Source organism: Empidonax traillii, unplaced genomic scaffold, assembly GCF_003031625.1.
Source record: "Empidonax traillii isolate 1590-97213 ecotype Southwest subspecies unplaced genomic scaffold, ASM303162v1 scaffold289:size826226, whole genome shotgun sequence".
NCBI classification, from domain to species: domain Eukaryota; kingdom Metazoa; phylum Chordata; class Aves; order Passeriformes; family Tyrannidae; genus Empidonax; species Empidonax traillii.
In genome coordinates this window covers 535934-562801 of record NW_020955482.1, presented here as the reverse complement: position 1 = coordinate 562801, position 26868 = coordinate 535934, and the positions used below count along the sequence as shown (strand labels likewise).

Genomic DNA, 26868 nt, shown 5'->3' with positions numbered 1-26868 from the left:
TTTCTTTTGATGATAAGATTGACACACAGGCAATTAAAAAAAAACATTTTAACAGTCTATCAATTTTAAAACAGATTTTAGATTCCCACAAGTGCCTCAGTTTAAGCCTCTGCTTCCTTTTGCCCTTCAGCTTTCTGATGGTTCTGCCACTCCCAGACAGGACATCTTGGGGTGGCTACAGGGCGTTCCCCAGGCCATGCCCCTCACCTGCACCAAACTGAAGCAAACATTTGGAGAAGCCTGATCTGCTCTCACTAGCTGGCTAACAGATCCACACTGAAATCTCATTTTTCATTATTTATTTGACGTGAATAGATTACTATTTGCTTGCCCAAAACAATTGCAACTGGTACAATCTGTCATCCCAACAAGCTGTTATGCACAAAACAACCACTACTGAGACATTCACCCTAACACAAAAGGTCATGGCCTTACACTAGGGCTGACTTAAGATGAATTTCTAACCCACTGGAATTTAGAAACATCCCTGTCAATAGTATTTAGGCATCAATTGAAAAAAGAAGACTCCCTCTTCCCCCTAGGAAAAAGCCATCAAACCAGCATGTAGGACGATGAGACCTTTTTTATTGTCTTGCATGCTATCAACATGAAGATGACTTTTTGACTTTTCAAATTACATACCCAGATGGTTTATAGCAACGTATGGTGACTGGTGTCTCTTGAGCCAGTTTTGGTTGTCCATCTTAAGATTGATGAGGGAGGTCTGAAGTTCCCCCCGACCCCATCCTGGATATGAATTAAGTCAATGCCAGTTGCTTTGAGCATTCAAAAATCTCTTACAGTCACTTCCAAAATGCTGGGGTTTTTTCTGATGGACCACCTGCACATTTGAATTTTTTTGGGCTGGCAGGCCCAAATTAAGAGACAATGGGACTGGTCATGTTCTTGATAATCTCATTAGGACTTATAGAAGGTTCAGGATTTCTCTTTCTGAGGAATACATTCACATTTCTTTCAGTCATGGGTTTTATATAGCATGAATCTACCCAAGTCTGTTTTACTTTTCCTTTTCATGGCTAGAAGGATAGATTTTGTACTAGTATAGAGTGCTATATCACTTTCTGAAGAACTTATTTCTACCACTCTTCTCAAAGCATGTGGTATCAAAAACCATTTCCATATTTACCTGAATCAATGGCTAATGGAAGAGTATTATTACCCAGAGACAAGCTCAACTAAGGAAAGCACAAACCCAGACTCCTTTTGTCCAAACGTTACGTTATCTCTGCTGCTGAAGTGACACCTACCAAGAGACAATGTTTTAAATAAGTATAAATAACATTAATTAGAATCGGAGGAATGCAAGATCAATGAAATTCACCAGAACACAATTAACATTTTTTTAAACAGTGTAGCAGTATTTTTCATTTCTACAGCTAGATCGTCACAATCCTGTTACCCTGCAAAGAGAGCTGTCCTTTCTTACAAGTTGATTTAAATAATTTTGACTGTGCTGCTCGCAGCATCATTCAAAAAAAGAAAATATTAATTTACAAAATAACCCATTCTCCATATTTATTATGACAAATAAAAATCTTAAATAAAACAGGCTTTCTCTCCCCTCTTTCCCCCCAACCCATCCCTCATTCCAATTTCAGGTAGCTTGGCACTGAGTAATTGAACATTAAAAAATCAAGTTTGTAGACTTCATACAGCTGCGTTTGGTGCTCGGAGCTGATGTTCTGGAAGAACTCTGTGGTCATTTCGTCAGTAGTTCTCGTAGACTTTGCATAGGTGGGGAATTTCAGGTAGTTGCCTACTCCTGCCAGCTGGAGAATGTAATTCGAATCCTCTTCGAGCGTTTCGTATTTTCCTATGAGGTCGTAGTGGATGTGGCAAGGGTGGCAGAGGGAGTACACAGTCTGCCAGTGCTCATTGAAGGGCTCTTCTCTTTGGGTGTGTGGGTCGATGAGATAAGCCACAAACTCTTCAAATTTCACGTCATCACCTTTACGCAGAGCTTCCTGGGTCGCGTTTTTCCTCTGGCGCCTCACGATTTTGGTGCCGTATCGCTTGTGGAAGGAGGTGTTGTACTTCTGGGTGAACTTGTTCCTGTAGGCTGACACCAGTCTCTCAAAAGGCTCGCGAACAAAGAGGAACTTCATGTAGTTTTTCAAGCGGTGGTTGATCTCTGGGATGCTGTACTGGTTGAGGGTCTTCAGGTTTGAAGACACGTGGGCTTCGTTGGCTGGGATTTCCATCGGATCGCTGTATTTGCCTCTTCCTGTCAAAACCATCATGACTCTCTTCCAGTTTGTGCAGGCCACTTTGGGAACATAGCAATAGATCATTTCATGATCTTCATCCACAACCAGGTGTTTGAGATCATTGGGTGTCAGCACGCGGCGCTTCCTGCTGGACACGCTGTTTGCTCGGCACGTGTCTGTCACTTGGTCTCGTCTAATCTGATGAAGAATTGCTGTGTTGGACAACTGCAAAGAAAGCACAGGCACTGGTAAGTCAAGTGTCTGGGAAACTCTTACTGCCTTTTTGCTTATTATACAAATTCATAGAAAAGTAGATTTCTGCAGGCATAGAACAGTTCACTGTGTGGCAGAGTAAAATTGTTCCTATTCTAGAAGATAAATTCTTTTTGTCTCCAAACTTCTTGATACACACTGCTTAAACGCTGTTCACAGAGCATCCAGACCTCTGCTTTGAAGTCAACATGAAGGAGCACAAGTGCTCACATAGCCTGGTGGCAAGTGTATTTACAGATCCCTGATATGTGGTCACTGCTTTGTCCACTCTACAGTCCATCCCATGGCTACAGCAGTGTTGGACCCCATTTGCTGATGACATGGGGTAGGGAGACACCAGAGTTGGAAAATTTTTCAAAATGAAAAGTTTCTGCTCTTGTTGTTGGTGTCTTTTATGTTATAGAATTGAATAATCGTGTCTTGTTACCTGACTATGACCTTGGCAGAATAAATGAAGCCTGTGGATATTCCTGTTACTCTCCAAGAGGAACATTCACTCAGATATGATTTCTTCACTGAAGAGAACATTCATGATAAATTTGCCTCTCTGCTGAAGCCATATTGACAGAGGAAGAAAGACTGCGTGGTCTTTCAACACACTCAGTTCTACATTCACCCATAGCTCCTTGCTATTTGTTAACAGTGCCCTAACTTCCCATTTTTAATGCTACTGGATACTTTGGAGGGGCTCTATTCTGTCTTAGGGAGGACCCACACAGCAGCTGTGCAGAGATGGCCACTCTCTCACCACCAGCCACCTCCTGCCCAGATTCTGTCCAGCAACCACAACAAGAGCTTTTACTACGGCAGGCAATGAGCTCCTCCAGGAAACAGGGAATATTAGCCCAAGCAAAGGACCATGCTAGTGCAGGCTTCTGTGTTTGGTTATCCAGAGCCACCTGAGGCGTCTCTGCATGCCATGGTGTTTTGTTGTGTAGCCCTTCCATCGGTGCTGCAAATGCCTTTTTACATACTGTGAAGAAATTGCCTCAAAGCAACAGGGGGAAGGTTTGGGTAATGTTATTTACATTTATTTAACATTTACCCATGGATTTGAAAGAGCCTTATGCTCAGTAACTAATTTAGCCACAAAGCCAAGAATTAAGGCAAGTATTGACCTTCCTCTTAGATAGGCAAGGAGGTCTGAGATTCCTTCTTGTATGCTCAGTCTTTTGAAAGTATTTCTCTCATACCTTCTACTTAGGTTATCATCAACCACAGGACTCTGCAGAGAAGTATCTGAGGCAGTGTAGACTTTACATCTGCTATGGGGGATCTTCCTCCTTGCCAGTATACCAGACAAAACCATTATATGCCAGGCAAAACTCCTCATCCTTGGAAAATGGTTTTGCACCAGCTTGGGGGTTCATACTGAATCTCCAGTTCCTGCAGTCATGGGTGAAATATCTGCTTACAATGGGAACAGTTAGCCATGATTCATATTTTTTTAAAAAACCCACAAAGAACAGGATCCAAATGCACTTTTGAGTCAAAACCCAAACAAAATTTCAAGATGGGACTTCTGAGCTTTGGAGGGGAAGGAAATAGAAATTACATTGTTACAGACAAGCCCTAAAAGCCCAGGTTTCACCTGCCCAAGGGGCAGCAAAAGCTTTTGCAACTCATGAGCAGCAGAGACTCTCCCTCCATCTGGGCTGTGGTGCTTGCAGAGAAATGTTTTCATGGGATGAGCAACACCAAGGGGTTGGGACACCTCAAACTTGGACAGGAGGAATTTTTCTTCAGAGAACACTGATGTGCCAAGCCTGGGACCTCTGTATTTTGTACAGTGCTACCCACCACTTCTCCTCTGAATTCCTAGATACCCTTGTCATCTCATCTCTTTAGTCCCTCTGTTCAGTAAAATGCTGGCTGATGCTTAAAACGTGCAATAGCCCAGTGCAGCTCTTTTAGACAGTTTGGCTCATTTTTGTGTGTGTGTGTGTTTGTGGTATCCCCCTGGATACCTCCCAGGTGCACTTCAAGGACAGTTTTGTGTTATAGTCAAAGAGATGAGAAACCAGATGTGAAATGTGCTTCGTGCTTCCTAGGAAAACTGACTGGCAGGGAGTTTCCAAATAAGATGTTAGAAAGCAGTTGACAAGGACCACACAGATTTTTCAAGAAAATGACTTTTTCTGTTCAAAAAATACAAAAATCCCTATTTCAATTTGTGCTGCTCTCAGAGAAAAACAGAGCTAATGGTTCTCATCCAGCTCTATAATGGTTAGAGTTACCAGTGAATATTTTTCAAAGAACTAAACAAAACCCTATGGAAGCACAAAGACATAGAAATTCTCCTCCGCAGACAGATAAAAAGCTAAAATCTCTCCTCCTGCAGATTTTCATCTATAATCATATAGCACAGTAGTGCTGTTTGCCTCTGGTTTTAGAGTTAAAAAAAGAGAAATGCTTGAATATAATGCTGCATTATAATATATTAATGCACTGTATTTGATTTTCTGGTGTTGTTCTTGGGATAAATACGGAATTAAGTGGATGAAATTCTATGGCCTGTATTAGACAGAAGGTCAGATTTGATAATCTAATGGTTGCTTCAGCCCCTAATCTGCAGATGAATCTTTGTAGAGATGTGCTCTGTTCCTGATTTCATTCCCTCATCAATAGGCTAAGCACTTCTTTCCCATACATTAACATTAATGAGATTTTCAGGCATTTGGAGTAAGGGGAAAAACTCAGCCTTAGTATTTGCAATTGCAAATAAGATTGTACTATATTAAATTCACTTAAAAGATTACACTTCTGCATTTTCAAGTGGTACTTGCCTCTCACTCTTTTCAACATGGAAAAAATATAAAAAAATGGCATCCAAGTTTGTCAGCTACATTTACTAAGTGTACACCACAACACCCCAGGGTCAGCTCTGCATGTGCTCTGGCCTGTCTGATGGCACAAATAATACATATTAAATAGCAGTGCAACAGTAAAAGGGTATTGCCTTGTTCTCATAAATGACAGTACCACTTGGTATGGCTGATGGATGAAGGAAGGGCCATGTAGGAAATAGAAAGAACCACCAAACTCTTCTTTGCACTGAGGACGTGCTCCATGATCCGTGGAGTCTACAGCACCATGCAAGGTAATCATAACATCATTTTTCAATTTAGCATTTTGAAATTATATGTCAACAGTGAGTTATCTGATGCTAATATGGTTCCTCTTAATTTTAAGTAATTTCACTCCTGAAGCTGATGAGGGGAACTGGGAAAACAATAAGATTACATGAAACTGGAGGTCCACTTGGTCAGTGAAAATGTGCAACGGTGCTCGCAGCTAATGAGGAAAATATACCCTATAAATTTATGCAGCCAGAGAGATAAGATTCAAGGGACCTTTAAACCCATGGATGGTGAAGGGCAAGTCAAACAATTAAGGTCATGGACTGTCTTCCTCCAAAGCTGTTATAGATGTGGCTACAGTGGAGTTGTGAGAGCACAGCTGCTGCCTGGACACTGATTGCTGCCTCTGTGGTCATTGCCAGAGGTCCTGCTGATCCCTCAGTTCTGGAAGCCACAGTAACTAATCTACCCCACTTTGAGAAAGGACACTTTTAAGCCTGTGTGCAGGTTACCCTGAGAGCAGCATGGGGATGGTGATAAAGTCAATGCTTGGGTCTGTCCTCTGATAGTTCGACTTGGACTTATCCAGGCATTAAAGATTTTGGGAAGAGATCTCATAAAAGCATCTGTTCTTCCCTGAAAGGACTGTCACCACAGTCACACTTAATAATGTTTTGGGGGTTTTTTTCTCTGCAGAAGTTGTAAGCTGGGACAGACAAGAAGGGCATGTCAAGATCAAAGTTTTCCTTCCTTTTCTGATGCAGAAACCAAGTTGAACAGTGAAGCAACATGAGCAGCGGGAGACTCCCAAGCTCAGTGGCACTTAAAAAAAGAAAAAGATAAATGTAGTCTGGGGACACTCTGATCCCAGAAGCTTCTCATCTCCATCAGTCCCAAACTAACAACAGGGGAGGAAAGCTAAATCCAGCATGCTCTGCTTATATGGATGTCTTCTGTACAGCAGGAAGAGGGGGGGGGTGTGTGCGCAGGGATGGGGGGACAGGAGGGCTTTTTGTGCAGAGCACTAGAGAATAGACTGATCAGAAATACATATGCTGACCAACGGGCAGTCATCAACTCATGACATGCAAAGGTTATTCAAGGTAAATCAGAGTAATGAGATGGGAGGTATTTTATTCTGGTTACTTAGGCACAGCAGGATAAAATAATCTTTGAAGACCTTTCCAAGCTTGATGGCCAAGCAGCAAGTACAGATTTAAACAAAGGGAGTTTTTAACTAATTTTTTTTTTCTGAATATAGTAGTGTACTGCAAACTAAGCACAGAGATCAATCCAATTCACAGGTACCTGCACTGAAAGCAGTTTTTTAATAGAAGGATGGAAATACTGAAGTGTCACTCAAAAAGCCCATTAATTAAATCTTGTCTCACTATATAAAAAAAAAAATAGTGTGGAAAGAAGTAACCCCACATTTACAAGGCAGGATTTTATTTATTTCTACTGCATTGCCTGCAGCTAATTCTGTACGTTACTTTAACCAGGCTCACCACCAACCTGTGTTTGGAGTGCTAACATGAAGTGTGGTCATGGCAGACTGAAGGGCAAAATTATCCAAATTAGAGTGGAATAAGGAAGATAAATATTATGAATGGGGTTTGCACTCCCATGCCTTGCTAAATCGCTTTTTCTCTTCAGTTTCCATTAATGAAGACTTTGCATCTGCCTTTAATTCCTCAGTTACCTTCATGTCTGGAGGTTTGGTTTCTGTCCTATGCTAGAACTACGCGAGCTGCTGCGGCGTTCCCCTCACCTGTGGTCCAAGCAGCCAGCAATTCAAAACCAGCTGACACCCAGCTGGGTCTATCCAGTAGTACTGTTAAGCTTAGTATAAACCACAGCTCATCTTCACCAAGTTCTTCTTAATGGTATTTGTTCATAAGGGGTGTGCAACAGGCTCAAAATCCATTGACAGAGAGGTCTTAAAAGTGAGAAGTGTCAGACAGACTAACTATAGGTGGCACTAATGGTCCTGGTTATGTGACATCGAGAGAGACTAGTCTGAAATCTCTCAGGTATTACAAACTCTCCTTCCCTCAGCCCATCAACCACACCATCTGAGTTCTGTGAGATGTTTGTTATTCAACATACAAAATGTTTCTCGATATTATTTGTATTTTCCCAGATGCTAAAAGGGTGGGGGTTTTTTGAGAATGATGTTACATTTTCAATCCTGTTTTCACATTAAAAGTGTGAATAATACTCTTGAAAACTTGATGGGCAGCCTTGAAGTTACAAACATAGTTTAGACTATTTTAATACTTGGCTTTTACAATTTGTATCCATAACTACCTTATTCAACTTAGTGTATATATGTGCTATACACTAAATTCTATCTTGTATTCTTAAAAATGTTCAGCATTAGACAATAATGAGGAACTAGCAATTTTTCATGCTCAACAGCCCAAGTATAAGCATTTCTCGAATCATCACAAATAATTATTACTCTTTGCTGATTTTTACAGATGACAGTCAGACAATTGTAACTATGTGAATCAAAACACTGTATCTAAGAAAACAATTGCATTTTTGATAAGCAGAATTTATTAAACTGACATGGACTGCAACAATTTTTTTAAAGTAATGATCTGGCAACGTTTCATACTTTGATTTACTTCACATCTCATAGCACATTATTTTCGACCGACCTTTTTCAAAAACTTCCAGCACTCAAATGGGAACCTCACCAAAATCCCAATTAATATTCATCCAGAGAAAGCACATTGTGTGTACTGGAGATGGAAATGCTTAATGCATCTTCCCTGACAACTTATGGACAGACAAACTGGAATATGAATTTGCTATGAAAATGTCTCTACAGAGTGGCTGGATAATAGAAGATAACAAAACTAATATTAACTTAGGGGCAATTATACTAAGGGAGACCATTTTAGAGACAAATTATATCCTCTAAAGGAAACTCTTGAAACATTACAAAGCTGCTTTCTTTTCTCCATTTCATGCATTGAACTTACTGCCCCACAGAGAAGATTAGGCCGAATACACATTTTTTTTTCAATTCTCTGTATTGCAAGCCAAGATAACCGCACCACTTTTGGTTCCCACGGCACAAAATGCACCAGGGCTATGAAAAGGAGGATCAAAACTCTTGAGAGTAAAACCGTCAATACACAGTAGCTGCTAGCACTGTATTGTCAAGAATCCTGAATTTCTTCCTATGCTCATGTGCATCTTTGTCTGTGTGCATATATGTAGCAGAGAAGGGTGAGATATTTCAGCAGTTGCATTTCTTTGGGTCCAGAGACTACAATTACTTGATTAACAGCATGTCCCAAACCCACATCAGCTTTGGCATTCACTCTTCTTTGTCCAGGTACTAGACAAGTACTAGTTAGGAGCTAGAAAAGAAACAACACTGAACTAGCCAAAATTTGGCAACAGGCACACATGCAGCCACATATGCTGATCCTTTCCTGGGAAAACTTCACTACTAGGTCATTAAGTATTGGCCTTTTCATCTTTGAGAGAAAGTAAAGTACCATAGGGAGTCTAAGTGATGCAAAAATCTTGAAAAATCACAGACTGACACCAAATGGCACCAGCTGTATATTAAAACCAGCTCTTTAATCAGGCTAAAACTCTGTCACACAACAGGGTATGGATTAAGGAAGAAAAGAACCAGCTCACTTCCAATGCCTCCTCCCCCTGTATAAATCCAAACATCTTCAGAAGCCTGTCCATTCCCATTCTCCCTGCTGGGAACTATTTGGTATCAGGACTCATTCCATACATAGGTATGATTTTGGGGCCAATAAGATAAACGCATATGTTTTGTAAAACGTCTCCTCTGGACAAGGAGAGGGAAAAGCTGGAAGTCTCCACGAAAATCAGGTAGAAAGACCTATGGCCTGGCCACACGGTGGCTGAAGGATGTGCTGCTGTGCATGTTGCTGTTCTGAAGCTCTGGGGGAATGTTACAAACACAGGGCAGGCAAAACTGAAGTGACTGAGCTCAAGTGCAATACACGTGAAAGGTAAGAAATCATCAGGAAGGCCGGAGAAGCCTTGAACTGGAAACACTTTAAACAAGCTGCATGACGGAGGGTTTATTGGGATTTAATTTATAGAAGATGAGTCTGGAGCTTTGTATTGCATGTACAAAGTGCACTTTGCATCCTCTTTCCAGTAGCTCGGGGAATGAATGGAGAGAAGGGGAATTTGGTAGATGGCCAATCCTTTTATTTTTTTCTCACAGCAAAAAAAAAGCTCATGAAACCCCAGGCCAGGACCCTCAGCAGCTGTGGTGGGGTGAGGGTGATGGAGCTGTATTGCCTTCCCATGGTGGAGGCTCTGCTGCTGGGACCCCGAGCTCTCTGCACCGCCGCCAAAGCAGCTCGGAAAAGGACACTGAGTGATGAATTTGTTCACTCCTGGCTCGCTCCTTAAGTGCAGCAATAAATCACTGTTTGTATTAAAAAGCTGAAAGGTCTATCATGGCTATCTCATGAATTTAATTTTAAAACTAAAACTTTCTGTCCTTTCCCCTCCAAGACACGCACACAGATGTGCACACATGTGATGGCTGGAGCTGAGCTCACACTCTGCGGACCCGGACGTGTAACCTGTAACACACAGGGACACAACCACTGCCCTTCTAGCCCTTCTTGGGCCCAGGCATGGATGTGTCACTGCTACACCATAATCACTGGACACTCAAAGCTGCCTCAAGTAGCCCTTAGGTGCCCCTACCTATCATCACCTTTGATGGACTTAATTGCACTAATGGGTGATGGACAGACACACAGCAGCAGAGTGAATTGGGGACTGGTGGTGGGACATGAGAGCTGCAGCATCGGAGAGGACAAGAGGCTACACTCGATCTTCTCGGCTGAGGGGGGAGCTGATTGCACTTGACCTCGTCTGGGAAAGACCCTTCCCAAGGACACAGTACTGCTGCCTGCAGATGCTGGGAAAGTGCTAGGCTTGCAGAACTGTCTCCCAAGTCACCAGGGACTGTAGACAGGGTACAAGAGACTTCCACCTTTCATCTCACAGCTGCCAGGTAACAGTCGGGGCATAGATGAAACACTGGGACAACCCAAGTCTGAGGACAAGAACACGGTTGGGAAGCTTAAAGCCAAGTACTCTGCTGTTACATCTTTACTGTGGGAGCTGTAGATACGATTTCAAGGAGAGGCTTGAGAACTCCTTAGGAAAAGGCATGCCACGGACATCTGTAAATGATGCACCAGGAGGAGCACTGGGCTGGGGATGCATGGAGTCAGCCAGGGTGGAGCTGGGAGTAGCCCTTGAAAAAACAGAATAAGAAACTGCATTTTAACATAGCTGGCACCTAGGAGACAATGGAAAAATTGACATTTGTTTCTCTGTTGCAAGAAGTTGTGGTAGTAGGGGTGAGATAAACTGGGTGGAGTAAGGAAACAGCATGGAGTAGATACACAAATACAAAAATATATAAGAAATTCCACAAGGAGGAAGGGAATAATCTTCTTTCTGGACTCAGTCTGATTAAGAGAAGTAGTAACGGAGCTAAACAAGAGAGACTCCTTTTAGATACAGGATAAATCCCAACAGAAGGGATAAGATATGCATGTGCTGAAACAGAGTGAGGAATATCCAGCATTGGGAAACTCCACCTGCCAAAGAAGGTGTCAGAGGCACCCAAATGATCCTACCAGCGGGCAGGTGTCATCCTCTGGGTCCTTCAAACTTCACAAACCTGGGATGGTGGCTTCTGTAAACTAAGCTTGCTGTCATAAACCTCAGTATTTTACACTTTTCAGGGCAAGGCTTTCAGCAAACGTGGTAGAGCCACACAGGCAGAGAGGCCAGTTAGCGCTGTGAATGAAACCTCCCTTAGGAAAAGGCAATATCATCAAACTACAAGGTGGGCAGAGACCAGACAGGAGCTCAGACACCACCAGGACAGAAGCCATGTGAGACCCTGCACAGGATATGGGGAGGAGGTGCCTAGAGTTGCCTGGGACACACATGCCCTGCTCCCCACAGCAGCTCTGACCTGCCAGCCGATGTTAATGGGTTTCTCGGTAACACAAATCCTCCTCCTGTACCTCAGGGTTGCAGCTTAGGTGTCACACAGTCAGGCAGAAATACTTATTTTCTTCTCAGCAGGGTATCTGCTATTTTAAGTGAATACAATTTACTCAGTCCCATGCTAAATCAAGGTAATATGTTTCCAATTTTTAACTCAGTGTGCAACGCACCAATATTGCTCCAGAGCTTTTGAAACCCAAATAGGAAAAACAGGGGGGAGTTGCTGCATGGCTGGTTTCTTTACATGTAATTCATGGGCTTTAGCAACCCGCTCGAGGAGAGGGGAACCCTGCAATTACGTGATGAGCATGTTGAGTTCCTGTTCCCCACGACCGGGGCAGGCACTTTGTGTGGGACGCTGTGGGATATCCCCTTCCAATATCTCTGAGCAGTCCAGGTGAACACTGTTCCTGTGAGCCAGGGATACAGGTTCAGGCCCCCACGAAGAAATGCCACGCTGTTATTTTTAATGTAAGACGCTGGAAGTAGCAGTGATCATGCCTGGCAGTGTATGACCCTGGTGTAAGCTCTCCCCCATGAAGCTCGCTTCTGTCTCACTGGATGGTGCAAAGGTCCTCAGGAGATGGGGAACAAAGAGCTCATCTCACCCTCCCAGCAGGCCAGTGTTAGAAATAGGAACAGATTTCATCTCCTATCTCAATATGACTCTTTTTTCTTGTAATGATTTGAATGAATTCATCCTGACACAGACTGACAAAATACCTAAATCGTTTGGATAATGATTTTTTTCTCCTCGACTAATCTATTACAAATTAACATTGAATTTATTTTACTTCCCCTTGTGAGGTTATATTTTGCTCAGACTAAACCTTGCTGTTCTAAGGGAACTTTTCCTGGCACGTTTGGCCATGCTGCTCACTAATGCTCACAGAAGGTGACTAACCAGGGTTGCTCATTCTCCACAGCCTTAATTACAGTTAACCGGAAACTTTTCACCTTTCTGCTGCTGTACAAAAAGCATTAGATGACCCCCTGCTTGAAAAGACAAAAGGCCTCTTATATTAAAATGCTAGCATTCATTTATAATCTGAATTACAACAGGCTTCCCAGGAAACCTTCCTCCTGCGGAATGAAGTAGTACAGAAATAAGATTCTGGGTTAAAATAGAAAGCCTGTTTCATCAATAGCTTCCTAGGTCTGACTTCTTCTACCTTGAGATAAATACCAGTGACTCCAATCCTGAGGGATGCTCAGTCCCAAACAAGCCAGCAGAAGTCCTTAAGCCCAACCCTAATGCTGTCAAGATTGAGCCCAAAGGCAAAAGACTGAAGATGAACCATGACACAGGAGGTGAAGTTGTTTCCTTTTCCAGTATCTCCTGTTTTAGTTAAAAAACTCATAAGTTTCATTCTTTGTGCACCAAAAGCTACTGGCTACTGCCAGTAGCCAACCACAAATGACTCCACCACGGGCTTCTCTGGGGAGCAAAGAGCATCTACATAAGGCTGCTCTCTCTGTGGGCCACCAACACTTCTCCCCAGATTCCAGCATGCTCCAGCCACTGTGCCAGCTCCACACAGACAAGACTGAACACTCTGTGCATCCGACCACCAGGCCCTTGCTGGAAGCTTCCAATTCCCCCTGATCCTTCTACAGTGCAGCAGGGAGACCTCAGCATAGCAATAAAAGAACAGAAAACATGCCTAAATAATCTTTTTTAAATCCTGGCAAACCTAGCATGACTTGGTTGCATTTTTAAGCACCTGACTTGATACATTAAGCCTTCTTAGGAGGACAGTGTTAAAAGTAACTTTCATCAGCCGTTCAAGACAAGCAGAAGGTAAAAATATAGCATGATGCGTTGTTCATTTTCCTCATCTCTACAGCTGTGTTTACTGTGATTTCTAAGGGTTCTCTGTCTCATCTAATAACAGACCCATTTAGGGACTGCGTACTTTACAATAGAAGAACAAATTCTTAGTATTTCTTTAAATGGCAGCTATTTTTTTTTCAAACTGTTCCCTTAACTACACCCTGAAAGAAATTGCACATCATCTCCTTTTCCCTTTTCTTTTTTTTAATGCTCCTTCTTTTTTAAACTTCCCTAAGAAAATAAGCAGAAAAGGCTCCTCTGAGTTCCTGCTTTCAGGATCCTTCTCTGGCTGCAGCCAAGAGCTGTCTCCTCGCTCTCTGCTCCTTTCACAGATGCTGAATGCACGCCAGCCTCTCATCAGTTCCCTCTCTATCTGCTGAAAGGACTGGCTCCCTCTTCATTGCTCTCCTACCCTTGTCATCTGCCTTATCCCACCTGCAGCTAGAGCATGCCAGCAAGGATCGGAAGAAAAAAGACCTCCAAGACCAAGTGTTCAGCCAGCTCTTGCTCTGCATGCAGTACCCCCTGGGGTGGGTCCCTGCTGTCCCTGAGCTGACTGCAGCGCTGGGCAGGCACTCATGGCATTCGTGAGTGTGGAGGGCAATGGAAAGATCGGGAAGAGATCCCCCTCTCCCCGAGCAGCGGAGCAATCAGAGAGGTGCCAACCCGCAGCCCGAGGGGACATGGTCTGACAGCCGGGAGTGAGTCGAGCCATTCAGCTGCACGGGCGAGGGGAGCCAAGAGCGTGTGCTGGATGGAAACGTGCCCTCTCCTGCGCCGCGGGGAACAGGGCGGCTCTGTCCCGCACACAGGGCCAGCGCTGTTCCACCTCCCACGGGGCTCCTCGTGGGGCAGAGGGGTGCGCTTTGCCTTAAGCTGCTCACACGGGCAACTTCCCCTCAGCTCAGGTGAAATGTAGAGCCTGGCAGTTTACCCTCAACCGTGCTGCTTTTTGTTACTGCAGCCTTGGAAACATACTTACGGGAGAACCGATTGCTTGGCTAGCAATGCCCCAGCTACCACTGGCTTCTGCTTGCCCACCCTTACTACGCTGTAACTGTTCCCAGGGCTTCTTATTTTTACAAGCTGCTTATTTTCTCTTTGATTAACAAATGATGCTAGTAAGCTGGGCAGGAATACACTCATTTCCCTCTATACATACGCATAGATACACCTACGTACATCCCTACCCGTATCCCCGTAGTGAGCACCCTGATGGCACACTGACCAGGGCACACTGGTGCCCCCAGGCAGTACTGAAGCACTGAAATGCATTTCGATGCATAAGTAGGGGAAACTGAAAAAAATTAGTAGCACAGTGGAAGGAAAACACACACTGTTGCCGATCTTGCATACTAAGGTGGTCCGAGCAGCATCCATGGTGCCCACAGTCACTCAGTACCTGGAACTGCTGCCACCTCTGATGATTTCAGTCAAGGGAGAAGAGATGCCTGATAGCTCCTGAGAAACACTGGGAATTATGATGTTCTGGCCTTTTCCTTCAGAGCTGCCAGGTGACATGGACATAGGAGCAGGGAAAAATGGCAAGTTCACACAGTGCAAGAAGAGCTGATATTCCTGACAGGAGAAGTAAACTAAATTACCATTTCTTGCCAAGAGAGCTGTCATTTTAGATTCTCTGAGCAGGAACTTCCACCCACTGGATCCACGAATGAAGAGTTAAAGGTTCCTCCTCCAACCCTCAGCACTGCTTGCTGCAAGACCTGTCCTCTCAAAGCAGGGAGAGCTGCCAAGTGCTCCATGCCCTTCACCCCTGTGGGGGCTTCCATGGCACAAATGCCTCTCATGAACATGCTGATAATTAACGGTGGATTTTGCTCTTTGAACATATCCTGCCTTTTATGAGATGCATCGGCACAGCTGACCTTGAGATCAACAATGGCATCCAACTGCTCTCATCCCTTTTAGTTTTGCATTTCAAATATAAAACTGATGACAGTCTGATTATCTTGTTGTTTCTAAATCCCTTCTGCTGGTTAATACTGGCTGGAGCAGATCAACACATGAAGGGCCATTTGCAAGGACCATACTTAAAACCACTTTTGATCTGGTATCTGCAATCCAATATCCATTCCTGCAATCCATCCCCATGGGTATCTTCCAACTGCTGTGTATCCAAGCTAGCATGAGCAGGGAAGTCTCACAAAGCCTCTTCTCAACTTCCCCTACTGTTTTTAGAGACCTCCTCTTCCTGCTCCATGACCTAACTTTATCTCTGTCTTTGTTTGTTTAAAAATAAGCTTTGTTCACAGGGGAAATCAGTATGTGGGATTCACTGCTGCCAGGAACAAACTGTAATTTCATTCCATTTCTTCTGTCCTCCTGGGCACTCTTTTACTCCAGCTTGCCATCACGTTTCTTTATGCACATCCAAGTTCAATCCTACAACTTCATTTCCCCTTCCCAGTGCCCTTCAGAAGAGGTTACAGCCCCTTAACTCACCTTATTAACACCACTGTGTTCTCTCGACCCCTGGTTAATGCGATACAGGGTCCAAGGTAATCCCAGTTATTTTAAGGTTAGCCTTAACTCTTCATTCTGCCTGAGCTTCTTTTCCACTTGTGCCTCTCACTGCTCTCTCCTCTCCTCTCCTCGATTGCTCTTCATTTAAGCCCCCCAACAAACCTTTTGCAATCTTCACTCCATACCACTGGAGCCCGAGCTGAACTTTCAAACCCATGGGAGGGCTGGGAGAAGAGTGGGGGAGACAAACATTTGCAAAGGAAGACACGCATTTTAAACAGGATGAGTAAGAGGCTGCTCCAAAACACACATGTACTTAGGAGATTGAGATAAAGCAGCTACCACACACTACTACTTTAAACTTGATGCAGAACATCTGCTCCTGTTTTCTTTTAATGATTCATGTTCTCTTGTCTGCAGAGAGAAGGACCACCTGAGCAGAGATAAACCTCAGGTTCGCTTACACTGTTTCCAGGAGAAGAAAACACTTGACAAGATTACCTGAGAAAACCTGAACTGCTGAACAGACAGCTAAGCTGTGCAGAGCCTACACATCAGCCAAACAATATTTTTTGTTCCATCTCCACCCACTGCAGACAGGATTGGGCCCCCTCTCATCCGCCCGTCTCCACTTCGTTTTTGTGGATCAACTGAGATCAGTAAATATCAGGAGCTCAACTGTAGCCTAAAATTGCAGCTTGTTAGAAGTACTATGAGACTTCCCATCTCCCTATGGTGAGGTAGTGGAGCAGACGTGTGTCCACTAAATTATGGGTATATTTTAGCTATGACTGGCCTCGTTAGGAACTGAAGGAAACAGATGTACATATTCAACGGGAATAAATGCTTATTCCCAAATAAACCTCAGATAAACTGCAGAGGGATCTGCAGGTGCTGGCAGGATGGATAACTCCTCCTGAAGCTGCATCTGGAGCCGCTATTGCAGACTGAGGTCTGGGATAAAAATAACACTCAGTACTTATCTGGTCTTTTTTCTCTCTGTAAACTATAAAGCATAATGCATCATCCCCACTTTCCAGATGTGAGAAACAAGCCACAAAGAACCAGTTCAGTGTTGCTGCCTTTTTCTTCCATCTTCATAAGCTCAACCTTGTCCTCTCCCAACCTCTCTTCCCTGTTCAAGTACAACTGACAGGTTCAAGACAAGGCAACACAATGTTACCAGCACTTTTCAATTTTCCATCATCCTGCTCATCTCTTAAAATGGGGAAATGGTGGGGGTTTTTTTTCAGCCCTGGCTCCTGGTATTTCTCTGGGAGAATTTCATAACAAAATACCTCTCCAAATATTTGTCCTCCCTGAGGTTTCTAGTCCTCCCAGCTACATAAAGCTTAAGTAAATGGATTAAACCAGTGTCTCAAGATTCAGGTTGAGAAATTGAGGCAGTAAAGAATGCTGGAATCATCAGATTACAGATATTCAGAGCACTTGGTTTAGACTTACACCTTTCCCTCTTTGTTATTTCTTCCCTGACCAATACTTGTGAGATTCACCATCAAATTGGTGTCTATGAGAAATGAGTAACAGACATTTGGCTCTGCCTGTTGTGAAAATGTATAGCATGGTCTGCAGCAATAGTTTTCTGTTTATCAAAGCAACTATCTTAAATGCCACTGAGATCTTGACTCTGAAACTCATCAGAATTAAGTACAGTTAGATCATTCCAAGATGTACAGGGATTTAAAGAAAGCACTTAAAGTACAAAAAAGCAGGGTTTCATGTGTTGGTCTGGTTTTTAATTTAATATAATAATGAGTTTCCAGAGCCCTGAATATTAATATGCATGTTACTGAAAAAAAAAACCCAAAAACATGAAGTTCACAGATCTATAAAGCTCACGGCAAAAAGTAAAATGCAGCATTAGATGTTTTCCTGGAAAAAAGTATCAGTTTACTGCAAAAAAAACCAGGAAGGTGAGAAGCAAACATTTTATCTGGAATAGGTTGGACAACATTAAGCCAAAGCAGTCCAATTTGGACAAGTAGCATAAAGAAGCTGTTTAGTAAGTATAGCTTAAACAAAGTACTACAACTCTGCCTACCTGCTTCAGCTTACCATATCTTACTCATCTGCATTAAAAATAACTAGAAAGACAGCAGAGAAGGTGAAGGAAAAGAAGTAGTTGGGACAATTCCATGTAAAAGAAACCAAACAGTAACAAAACCAGAGGCTGCCTGGAAACAACTCACTGTGTTTGAATGGCACCTGGTAAAGCAGCCTGGTACCTCCACATCAGTGAAAAGATGAATGAATGGTCTAAAATGTCTGTCCGTGGATGACAAGAGAAAATACAATGTTGATAAACAAGTTTCTAAAGCATTATAGTCCCTGCCAAGGAAGCAAGTGAAATCAGAGTCTGGCTCTGGTGTTTGTTAGAAAGTGAAGGGGAAGGAACACAGAGAAGAAAACAAAAATGATACGTAGCAAATATGTTGCTCCTGTATCTCTGGGCTGAAGAGCTTCCTTTGAGAAGCTCTCGCTTTTGATGGCAAAGGATGACTTCTCTCTGGGACGAGAGAGGAAAGGAAAACAGAAAAGCCTGTGATAGATTAAAACTACTGAACAAAAGAGACTGTCTGGGGAATTAATATTTATGAAATGCAGAAAAAGATTGTAGTAAAATAAGAGATAACACAAATCTAATAAAAGCAGAGTTGTTCTGAATTAAAAAAAAAAACAAACAACAAGCTGCAGAGCCTCCAGTCCCCTCTGTCTCAGACAATGTCAAAAAAAACCACCCCACGTATAGGCCTGATTCAAAAGTTGTTGAAGTCAATAAAAATTTCCTCTTCATTTCCAAATGCTTTGAAAATTTGACTCTGAGAATTTTTGATATTGTTAAGAGATGCATACCACCACTATCACCCCCAAAAGAAATCCTATAGCTCACACGATGCTACAGAGAGAAGCTGTAGAACTGAAGGGTTACTGCCAGACGTTGCCCAGCTTCTTTGCTAAGTAGAGGATGACAGTTCATCCCAAATTCTGGTGTGGGGTGCTGGGGAGTGTTACCTGCAGTGTTAGGGAGATGATTATTTTTGAAACTGCATATGAGAACTACTGCACGATGGCTTCTTAAAGCCTTCGAAAATCTTCTCCCGTGACAGTTTTCAGCTAGAAAAGATATTTTCACTTCCTGCTGTGGAATATCAGTATGTCACATTCAATGTCCTGTCTAGTCTTGGTTTTGAAGCACAGTTGCTTTGGGGAATAAAAGTTTTTTATAACCCTGGTGTTTTTCCGTTGAGAAAAATTTCTTCCGATACTCTGCTAAAGTTTGTTTCCTTCTTTTTTTTTCCCCATTCAATATTCCCATGGCCAGAAGATCATGAATGTGGAAATGGGTCAGCTAAAAAAGGCTGAATGAAAACCACTGTGACAACTTCATTTCTGAGTTTGTTGCTCTGTATGTGTGTTTCTTGGAGGGGGTTTCATTTTCGGTAGTGTTGTTTTTCATTTCCAGGCACGGTTTGTTCTGGTTTATGCCCAAGAACTCGCACTGACAAAGTCTGATGGTTCTGTGAAAGGAGTATAAACATAGATGCTAATCATCTGAAAAGTCCTACCTGTGTCTCCACTATTTCTTTTCTTAAACAGTGCTTCCCAGATAAAAGCCTTCAGATGGTGTAACTGCAGTGTGGGTTCTCAGGCTCAGTTACAAATTCCACGTAAACTGAGGCATCCCCTCATCACAAGCAATCTTGTTTGAGCGAGCCTTTGCTCTACCAAGGATTGAGCATGTCCTCACCCCTGGGCACTCAAGGTGCACAGAGAGCCAAACTGTGTAGACCTTCTGCTCAGCCCCTCTTCATGGCAGCAGCCCAAGAGGGATGCGAATGTAACATTGGATCAAGAGTATGTGGGGTCCCACAGGGTCCTTCTTCTCACCTGGGGCGGTCAGGGGAAGTGACACGGTGTCCCACAGGGGTAGTGGAGCAAGAATGATGATAACCCACTTTCATCCCCTCTTTGGTTTGTGTGGGCATGCAGGGACGCCACCTGGGCTGATCCAGCCCAAAGCCCGTGTCTGTCTGCGTGACAAATCTGTACTGGCTCGTGGAAATACTGGCTTCTTCCTGGGGAAGAAAGGGTGATCATCTAGAGGGAGATGCCAAGTCACAGGGCATTTCAGACTTATTAATATCATTTAGAAAGAAAAAGAAAATCCACACTGGGCTATTAGTAAAAATCAGGTGTTAGAGTGCAGGGAAGACACATAAAACACTGCATTAAACTACAGCAGTTTTGCTCTACCTCAGAACATAAAGTTTATGGAATGGTTCCCAGAAGAGGAGAAAATGGATCTGGCACTCAGCAATAAAGTCTATAATTACTTTTTTATAGAAAATCCACAAACTATGCTCAACTCCTGACAATTTTCTGTGGTGTTGCCTCATGAATGCTCTTGTCCAACACTGCCATCAGTGGGAGCAGGATGTACAGCTGGGGAAGGGTTCTGGGCTGTCCCTTACCAGGAGTTGAGGTAGACAAGAAGGTCACAGAGTAGCCTGATTCTCTCTGTCGTGCCATTGAAAAGGAGCAGTGACGGGTCTCTTCATCTGCCCAGGGTCACCCAAACCACTTGGACAGTCCACAGGTGCCCTAAGCTGGGGGAGGCAGTGGCAGTGACCCATCCTCGGAGCTCAGCCACGCTGGAAGAGCCAAACTCATGAATGTGTCTATGGAAAACCAGGCCCGGTGTTCTGTGACTGATGGACCCTTGAGCATTTCTAACCATCTGGCTTCCCAGAACTGGCCAATCTGACAGCTTTGCTGCCAAATTAACAAAATTAACAAAATGTGTGGATATGTGAAATCATGGGAATGCAGTCAGGGATGTCACATCATGGAGATTTAAAAAGCTCTGCATCTGATGTCAGATAGGGTGGGTAGAGGCAGGATAATTAAAAAGGTTCACTGGCACCACAGGAAAACACTTTCTGAAGTTATTTATGCAAAAAAAATATGGTCAAGGATGCTAGAGTCATTCAATAGACAGCTCACAGCTAAATAGCTACTGTGAAGTACAACAAATACAGTTTTGGCTGGGAAATTTATAGGTGTGTTTTCAAAATGCACACACTGATATCCTCATTTTGCTTTTTCTTCTGGCCTTGCCTTCTGTGCATTCATGGCCTTCCAGAATGAACCTTGCATGAAGTTTGAAAGGACTTGTAAATCAGTTCCTCTCCTGGACCTTTAAATGGCAAGTGATTAAAACTAAAACCAAGCTCTAATTGTATCAGAGAAACCACTAAACTAGTTCTCGTTGTGGCCATCAGGCATTGCTCCCTCTGTGGCTCAAGAAAGTTGAGTTGTAAGTCTAGTAATTTACACTACAGTTACTCACTCTAACCTTATCTTTTATGTTTAATCTAGCAAAACCTGCAGATAGAGAAAACATGTCTGTCTTAAGAGATTAAGGAAGAACACTCAGCAATGCTCTCACTGCTGTACACTGAATAGGTGAACACCAACAAAACCATGATTAGACCAAACCCATCTGCCATCCAACCATAGAGCAGCAGCATTTCACTGGGGATACTTGTGAAGAGGCAGAGAGTTTATGTCTGTGTAGGAGCATGGGTAGTCCCCAGAACTGCAAACTCTCAGTCCCACTGTGAAGCACATAAATGTAATCAGTGCTCAATAAATGTGAAACTTGGTCATGCTGACATGGTGAGTCTGTGGTAGAGCCAAGGTTGGCACCCAACAGTGTCCTGGTCTCCTGTCATTAACAGCAGTTTCTGCAAGCAGTAAATCTACCAAAGTACCAGGCAATCGAAGTAAAGGTTTCCCAGTTTCTCAATTTCCATCACACTTTTCAATTTTCTTATTGAGTTCAGAGCTCAATGAAAAATGTCTTTGCCATTGACCAGGCTGGAGTTAAGCACAGCACAATTTTTTACCATGTCCAAATTTCACCGCAAGAAGGCTGTGGTTTGGATCGTGGGCCTTATGAAAATTAATGTTGAGCTTCTCAGTGACTTTGAGGAATTCAGAATTTCCTCCACTGCATTTGTGCAATGTCCAGAACCATGAAGGGCTGACTGCTAGCTCAGACCAGGAAGTGCTGTTCCAACAATTAATAAAAATAATGGAGAAACTAAGCAGACTCAAATTAAAAGGTGAAGAAAATGAGAAACAGTGAGAATACAGACAAATAAAAGTAACATCTTTTGCCTCTTTATGGCAATATTCTTTTCATTACAAAGCCAGGTATGAGAGGTTTTCTTTCAAACCCCTTAGGACTAGTGCATCAACAGCAGTTTCAGAGAAAAGGACCACTTTTTATAATGAGGGAATGCACAGAAGGCTTTTGTAAAGAAACTCCACAAAGCAAAAAATGTACAAATTTATCCAAACCCTATGCCTCCACAAGGCTGCTCTGTTTCATCAGTCTCAAATGATGGAAATTGTCCAGTAGCTATGAAAATGCCTGCCTGAGGAAGTTATGGGAATTTTCGCAGGATGCAACTCGCCCTGCCGAGGGCTCAGCAGATGACCCGCTAACACGAGGGAGATTTAGATTATTAGGAGAGCTGCCCACAGCTTTTATTATTAAGTTTCACAGCAAAGGTTTCACACTGGAGGAATAAAAAAAAAATGGCAAAGGCAATAATTTTGATATCCCAAGCATGAGTCCAGTCCTGAAAGTTTACACGGTGATGTGACTGCGGGACTGCAAACAGATGAGAAGAATCTGATGTCTAGATCAACAGACTGACAGTGCCCTGCAGGTGCCTCTTGTGGTGCTGGTGTTTGTTTTAAGCTCTCTCACTTTGAAGAACATAATACAGACATGGAGGGTTGGTCAGTTCTGACCTGAAGACATTTTCCCAACCTTGCAGGTCATTTTTTTCTGCCTCTCCAGTCACCAGGAGCCAATAGGAGGTTCATGCCAAGTCAGTACTTCATGCTCTCAGTAACAATCCAATTTCTGTAACCAGATTTTTGGAACAGAAAGTTCTTTGGGCAAATCCCATGTGAAGAACATGCCTCAGTAGACAGATGGATACTTTCAACTTATTGATAAAGCATATCTATTATTAGATACACAAACAGTTACTTCCTTGTTGCACTTCATATGTTAAAAACTATTTAGTAATGCAGGATCTTGCTAATGCAATACAGAAATGCCAATATTTCAAGTGAAAGAGAAACACTCTTATTTCAATATCCTAATTTAGACCTAGGTCAAAAAGATCATCTGCTTTGGACTTCATAGTTCAGATGAACTGCAGCTGTCTGTAAATGAGTAGGGGAGGCCTTATCATAGGTAAGGGGAACGGGCACCTCTGCTGGAAATTTCCATATTACATAATCAATCAATTTCCATATTGTACACAATTTCTACAAGATAGAATATTGTCTGGTGATGCATGCCTGGATGCAGCAACCCTCAGCCTGGTGTTTAAGGGCTGATCTATGGATAACCAGAACAAAAAACTCCTTGTTTCTACCAGGGATTTGTACAAGGCTGCAGCCGGCCGTCATTTTTTTGTCTGCGTAGACTCTGGCAATTTGAGCACAACATTTCTGCTTTCAGATCCGTAACCCACAGATTTTCAGTCAATGTCAATGAAAATCCCTCTTGGGGACCAAATACAACGTGAGAGAGGAAAATGGGTACAGCAATCTGAGAGCGAAATTCTCACCCTGTGCTTGGAAAGGCTGTTTTTCTGGATGGCGCTCAGGAAAACACCTGGCCCGTGCCGCTGTCTGTCACTGCATAGCAAAGAGGCACTGGGTTTCCACTACTTTGGACCCTTTTCCAGCCATATCTGTGAAGAGGATCAGATCAAAATTGCCAGCCTTTCAGGCAAGCAGCCTGGTATAAAACTGGGGCTTGCACAGGAGACATGATTGCACCCCATCCCTGAAGTGTTCAAGGCCATGTTGGACGAGGCTTTGGGCAACCTGGTGTAGTGAAAGGTGTCCCTGCCCATGGCAGGGATGTTGGAAATGGATGATCTGTAAGGTCCCTTCCAACCCAAACCATCCTATGATTCTATAAACAGTAGCCTGGATTACAGCATGCCATATGGAAGTATTCCATGTACATCTCACAGACGTGACATGTTTGTTTGTCAGGCCTGCCAGATGGGGAATCATGTAACAAAATTACTCTGCGATGCAACTGCAGCATTTCCCTTTCTGTCGAGAAGCACAGGATGGACAGGGGAAGCAGCAGGATCAGGGTGTTGCAAAATAAGGTTTCCTGACCCCTGGACTTCCAGCTTCCTCCACTGCTTCTCATAGGACTTATACTCTAGAAAGCTCACATATTGCCCTAAATAAGTATTAAAACCAAAAGAAACAAAATTCACCAGGCTTTTTTCATAAGTTAGATAGAATCTATGAAAATTCCCGGAGTGCTTTTAGTTGAAAATAACAGTCCTGGTCCAAAGCCCCTTTGAGGTTTTAGCCTGCTCAAATTCCCACAGCCTGGACATACTGTCAAGCTGTGCAAACTTTACCACACGTCACTGCTCTGCGTGTTAATAGCGCTGAGTATCGGCCTGAGCTCTGCTCCCACCAAAGTCACGTCACTGAGATTAACTCACCACTTCAGTGGGAAATTAATTAATGTAATGGCAAGTGCTTTTTGAAAATCCCACTTCTCTTGCTCTGCAGGTTGGTTGTTCGGTGGGGTTTTTTGTTTTGTTTTGTTTTGTTTTAATTATTAAATTTCAATGAGAAAGGCAAAGCTGATAGAATTATAGAAATAATAGTGAAGAAATACTGGCGTGATCCTGCAATACCTGAGTAACCAACAAGCCTCTTACTCCCCATTTAAATGGGGTCTGTAAATAACCATTGAACAGATAAATAACCCATGTGCTGAATTTTATTTTTGCTGTAGTAATAAAAGCCATGGAGAGAGATTCATGATAACATGACTGCTCACTTGACTGCACACAAGCAACATTCATTACATTCTGATGATGCATTTAGGCCCCAGAGTACAAAGAGAGTTTTACTCTTTTTTTTCTTTTTTCTTTTTTTTTTTTTTATGGCCAATTTGCATGAGAAGTACAGAGCATTTAGTCTTTGAATTAATCAAAATATCTCTGCCTTCACTGAATAAATATATTTGAATACATGAATAAATAATATATTGAGTAAAATAATGAAACTCATTTAAAATGAAGCTGAGAATGAGGTCATAGTTTTTATTAAATGTGACATTTTCCACAGTATTTACACTGCAAGAGATAATGGCCTATATATTTTAAAATGGGTAACAAACCATCAAAAATCAACTTTAGATAAGTTAAAGTAGCTTAATTTTCAGCAAGTACTAGGCTTTTAACCTGACTTTCTGAAAGTCAGGTTAAGATGATTCAAGATGAAACTTGAGCTTATATGCCTAGGATGAAAATCTTCATTTAAAATCAAAGCAACTACTTAATTGCCAGCCAATCCTAAGGACTAGAAGCCCAATTGAAAGGTCAACCTTGCTAAAGCTGTCAGGCACTTACCCTCAGATAGAAATATTTCATACAGTTCGCATTTCAGCTACAGACATACCATAAATACAATATACTGATTATAAACAAAAATGTTAAGCTTGTACAAAATCCTGTTCCTGGAAGCAAGCAGAGAGCAAACAGGAACTGAGCTTGAAGAGATCTCATGAAAACCCACCAAGCCACATACAAAATCTATTCACCAATAGTTGACTTGAGGACAAGTCTATTTTACTTGGCTGCCCGAAGCCATCGCTTGCCCAGAGAAGTCAGCAAACAAAAATCGAAGTGAAGCAGGTATTAGAAATGAACTCAATTAATTTGGAAATAGAAGAGAAAGGAAGGAAAAAGATAACAGACACCTTAAACAGTGAAATCCATTGAACACACCCTATAATACTGCCACCACCTCACTTCATCCCTGGCATCCCACCAGCCTGCATTCAGTGAGCAGTGAGAAAGGGTTGGACATAGCCAGTGCATGGTAGCAGCCAGCTGCCAGATTGTTTTCATTTGCTGCTGTCTGCTCAGGGTTCACGTCAATTAGCACAGGCTAATCAGTATTTCATTAAAAACATAATGAAAACCCTAACTCTAACAGAGATTCATAAGGTTTTCCATTACCACCATATTTGAGTGCTGTAATTAAAATAGACCTTCACCGTGCTTTACCTCTTGTAATTGTGACTCCACAGGTTTCATACATTTAGCAGCTACGTCAAACACCCCTCATGACCTGCTTGTCATTACCCCTATGCTCTCAGCTGGTTGACAGGAGTAAGTTTCTCAGATTAAAATGATCCAACAGCATAGCAAGATTTGGGGTAATTGAAAAGGTTCATCCTGCCCTGATCTTTCTTCCAAGGTAGAGGTGGAAATATTACTTTGTCACCAATATGTCACATACTGTGCAGTCATAATAAAATGGGTTAAATACTGAGATCACTTGATGCAGTTACCTGATTCAGTGCACTAATATGCAGCCTTTTTCAGCTGAAAGTGTTCCAAGTCCAAAGTCACTCCATATGCCGATCAGGCTGAACAAATTCATCCCTGCACCCAAGTTCTGGTCTGTGATGTCCAACCCCATGGCCAGTGCAGCCCTCTCCCAGACAGTCCCTGGGCACAGTTCAAGGGTTTTGCTCCAGCCTGGGCCATCTGGATGGTTTGGACACAGCAGTCTTGGTTGGGAGGTGAGGCGGGTGAGCTGCAGGGAAGCAATCTGTGCCATGGCAACTCATCTCTGGGCCAGAGAGCAGAGACTGACTCTTTGCCTGCTGTTAAATCCCAAGCTTTTTGGTCTCTCCAGTTTAAAAAGCAAAATGCTTTGGTTCATACTCTGATACGCTTTTGTGTTTAAATGCCTTTTTGTTCCTCTGGTTTTCACTAAGAAAAATACTTGATGTTGCCCATCATTTTAA

The 26868-nt window shown here is 42.8% G+C and overlaps 1 protein-coding gene across 3 annotated transcripts in view; it reads right to left on the bottom strand.

Annotated features, from left to right (window-relative positions):
* Positions 1-287: 287 nt before the first annotated feature.
* CHST11 (carbohydrate sulfotransferase 11) overlaps positions 288-26868 on the bottom strand; it is a 161835-nt gene continuing 135254 nt past the window's right edge. For 2 of the 3 annotated variants that reach the window (XM_027890471.1, XM_027890472.1), the window contains exon 3: positions 288-2453. In XM_027890471.1, the coding sequence (XP_027746272.1) occupies positions 1605-2453 (849 nt within the window). In that variant the 3' untranslated portion in view covers positions 288-1604. Of the gene's footprint in view, positions 2454-15073; positions 15168-26868 lie in introns of those variants that run through there. The other variant, XM_027890473.1, reaches the window with a different exon arrangement.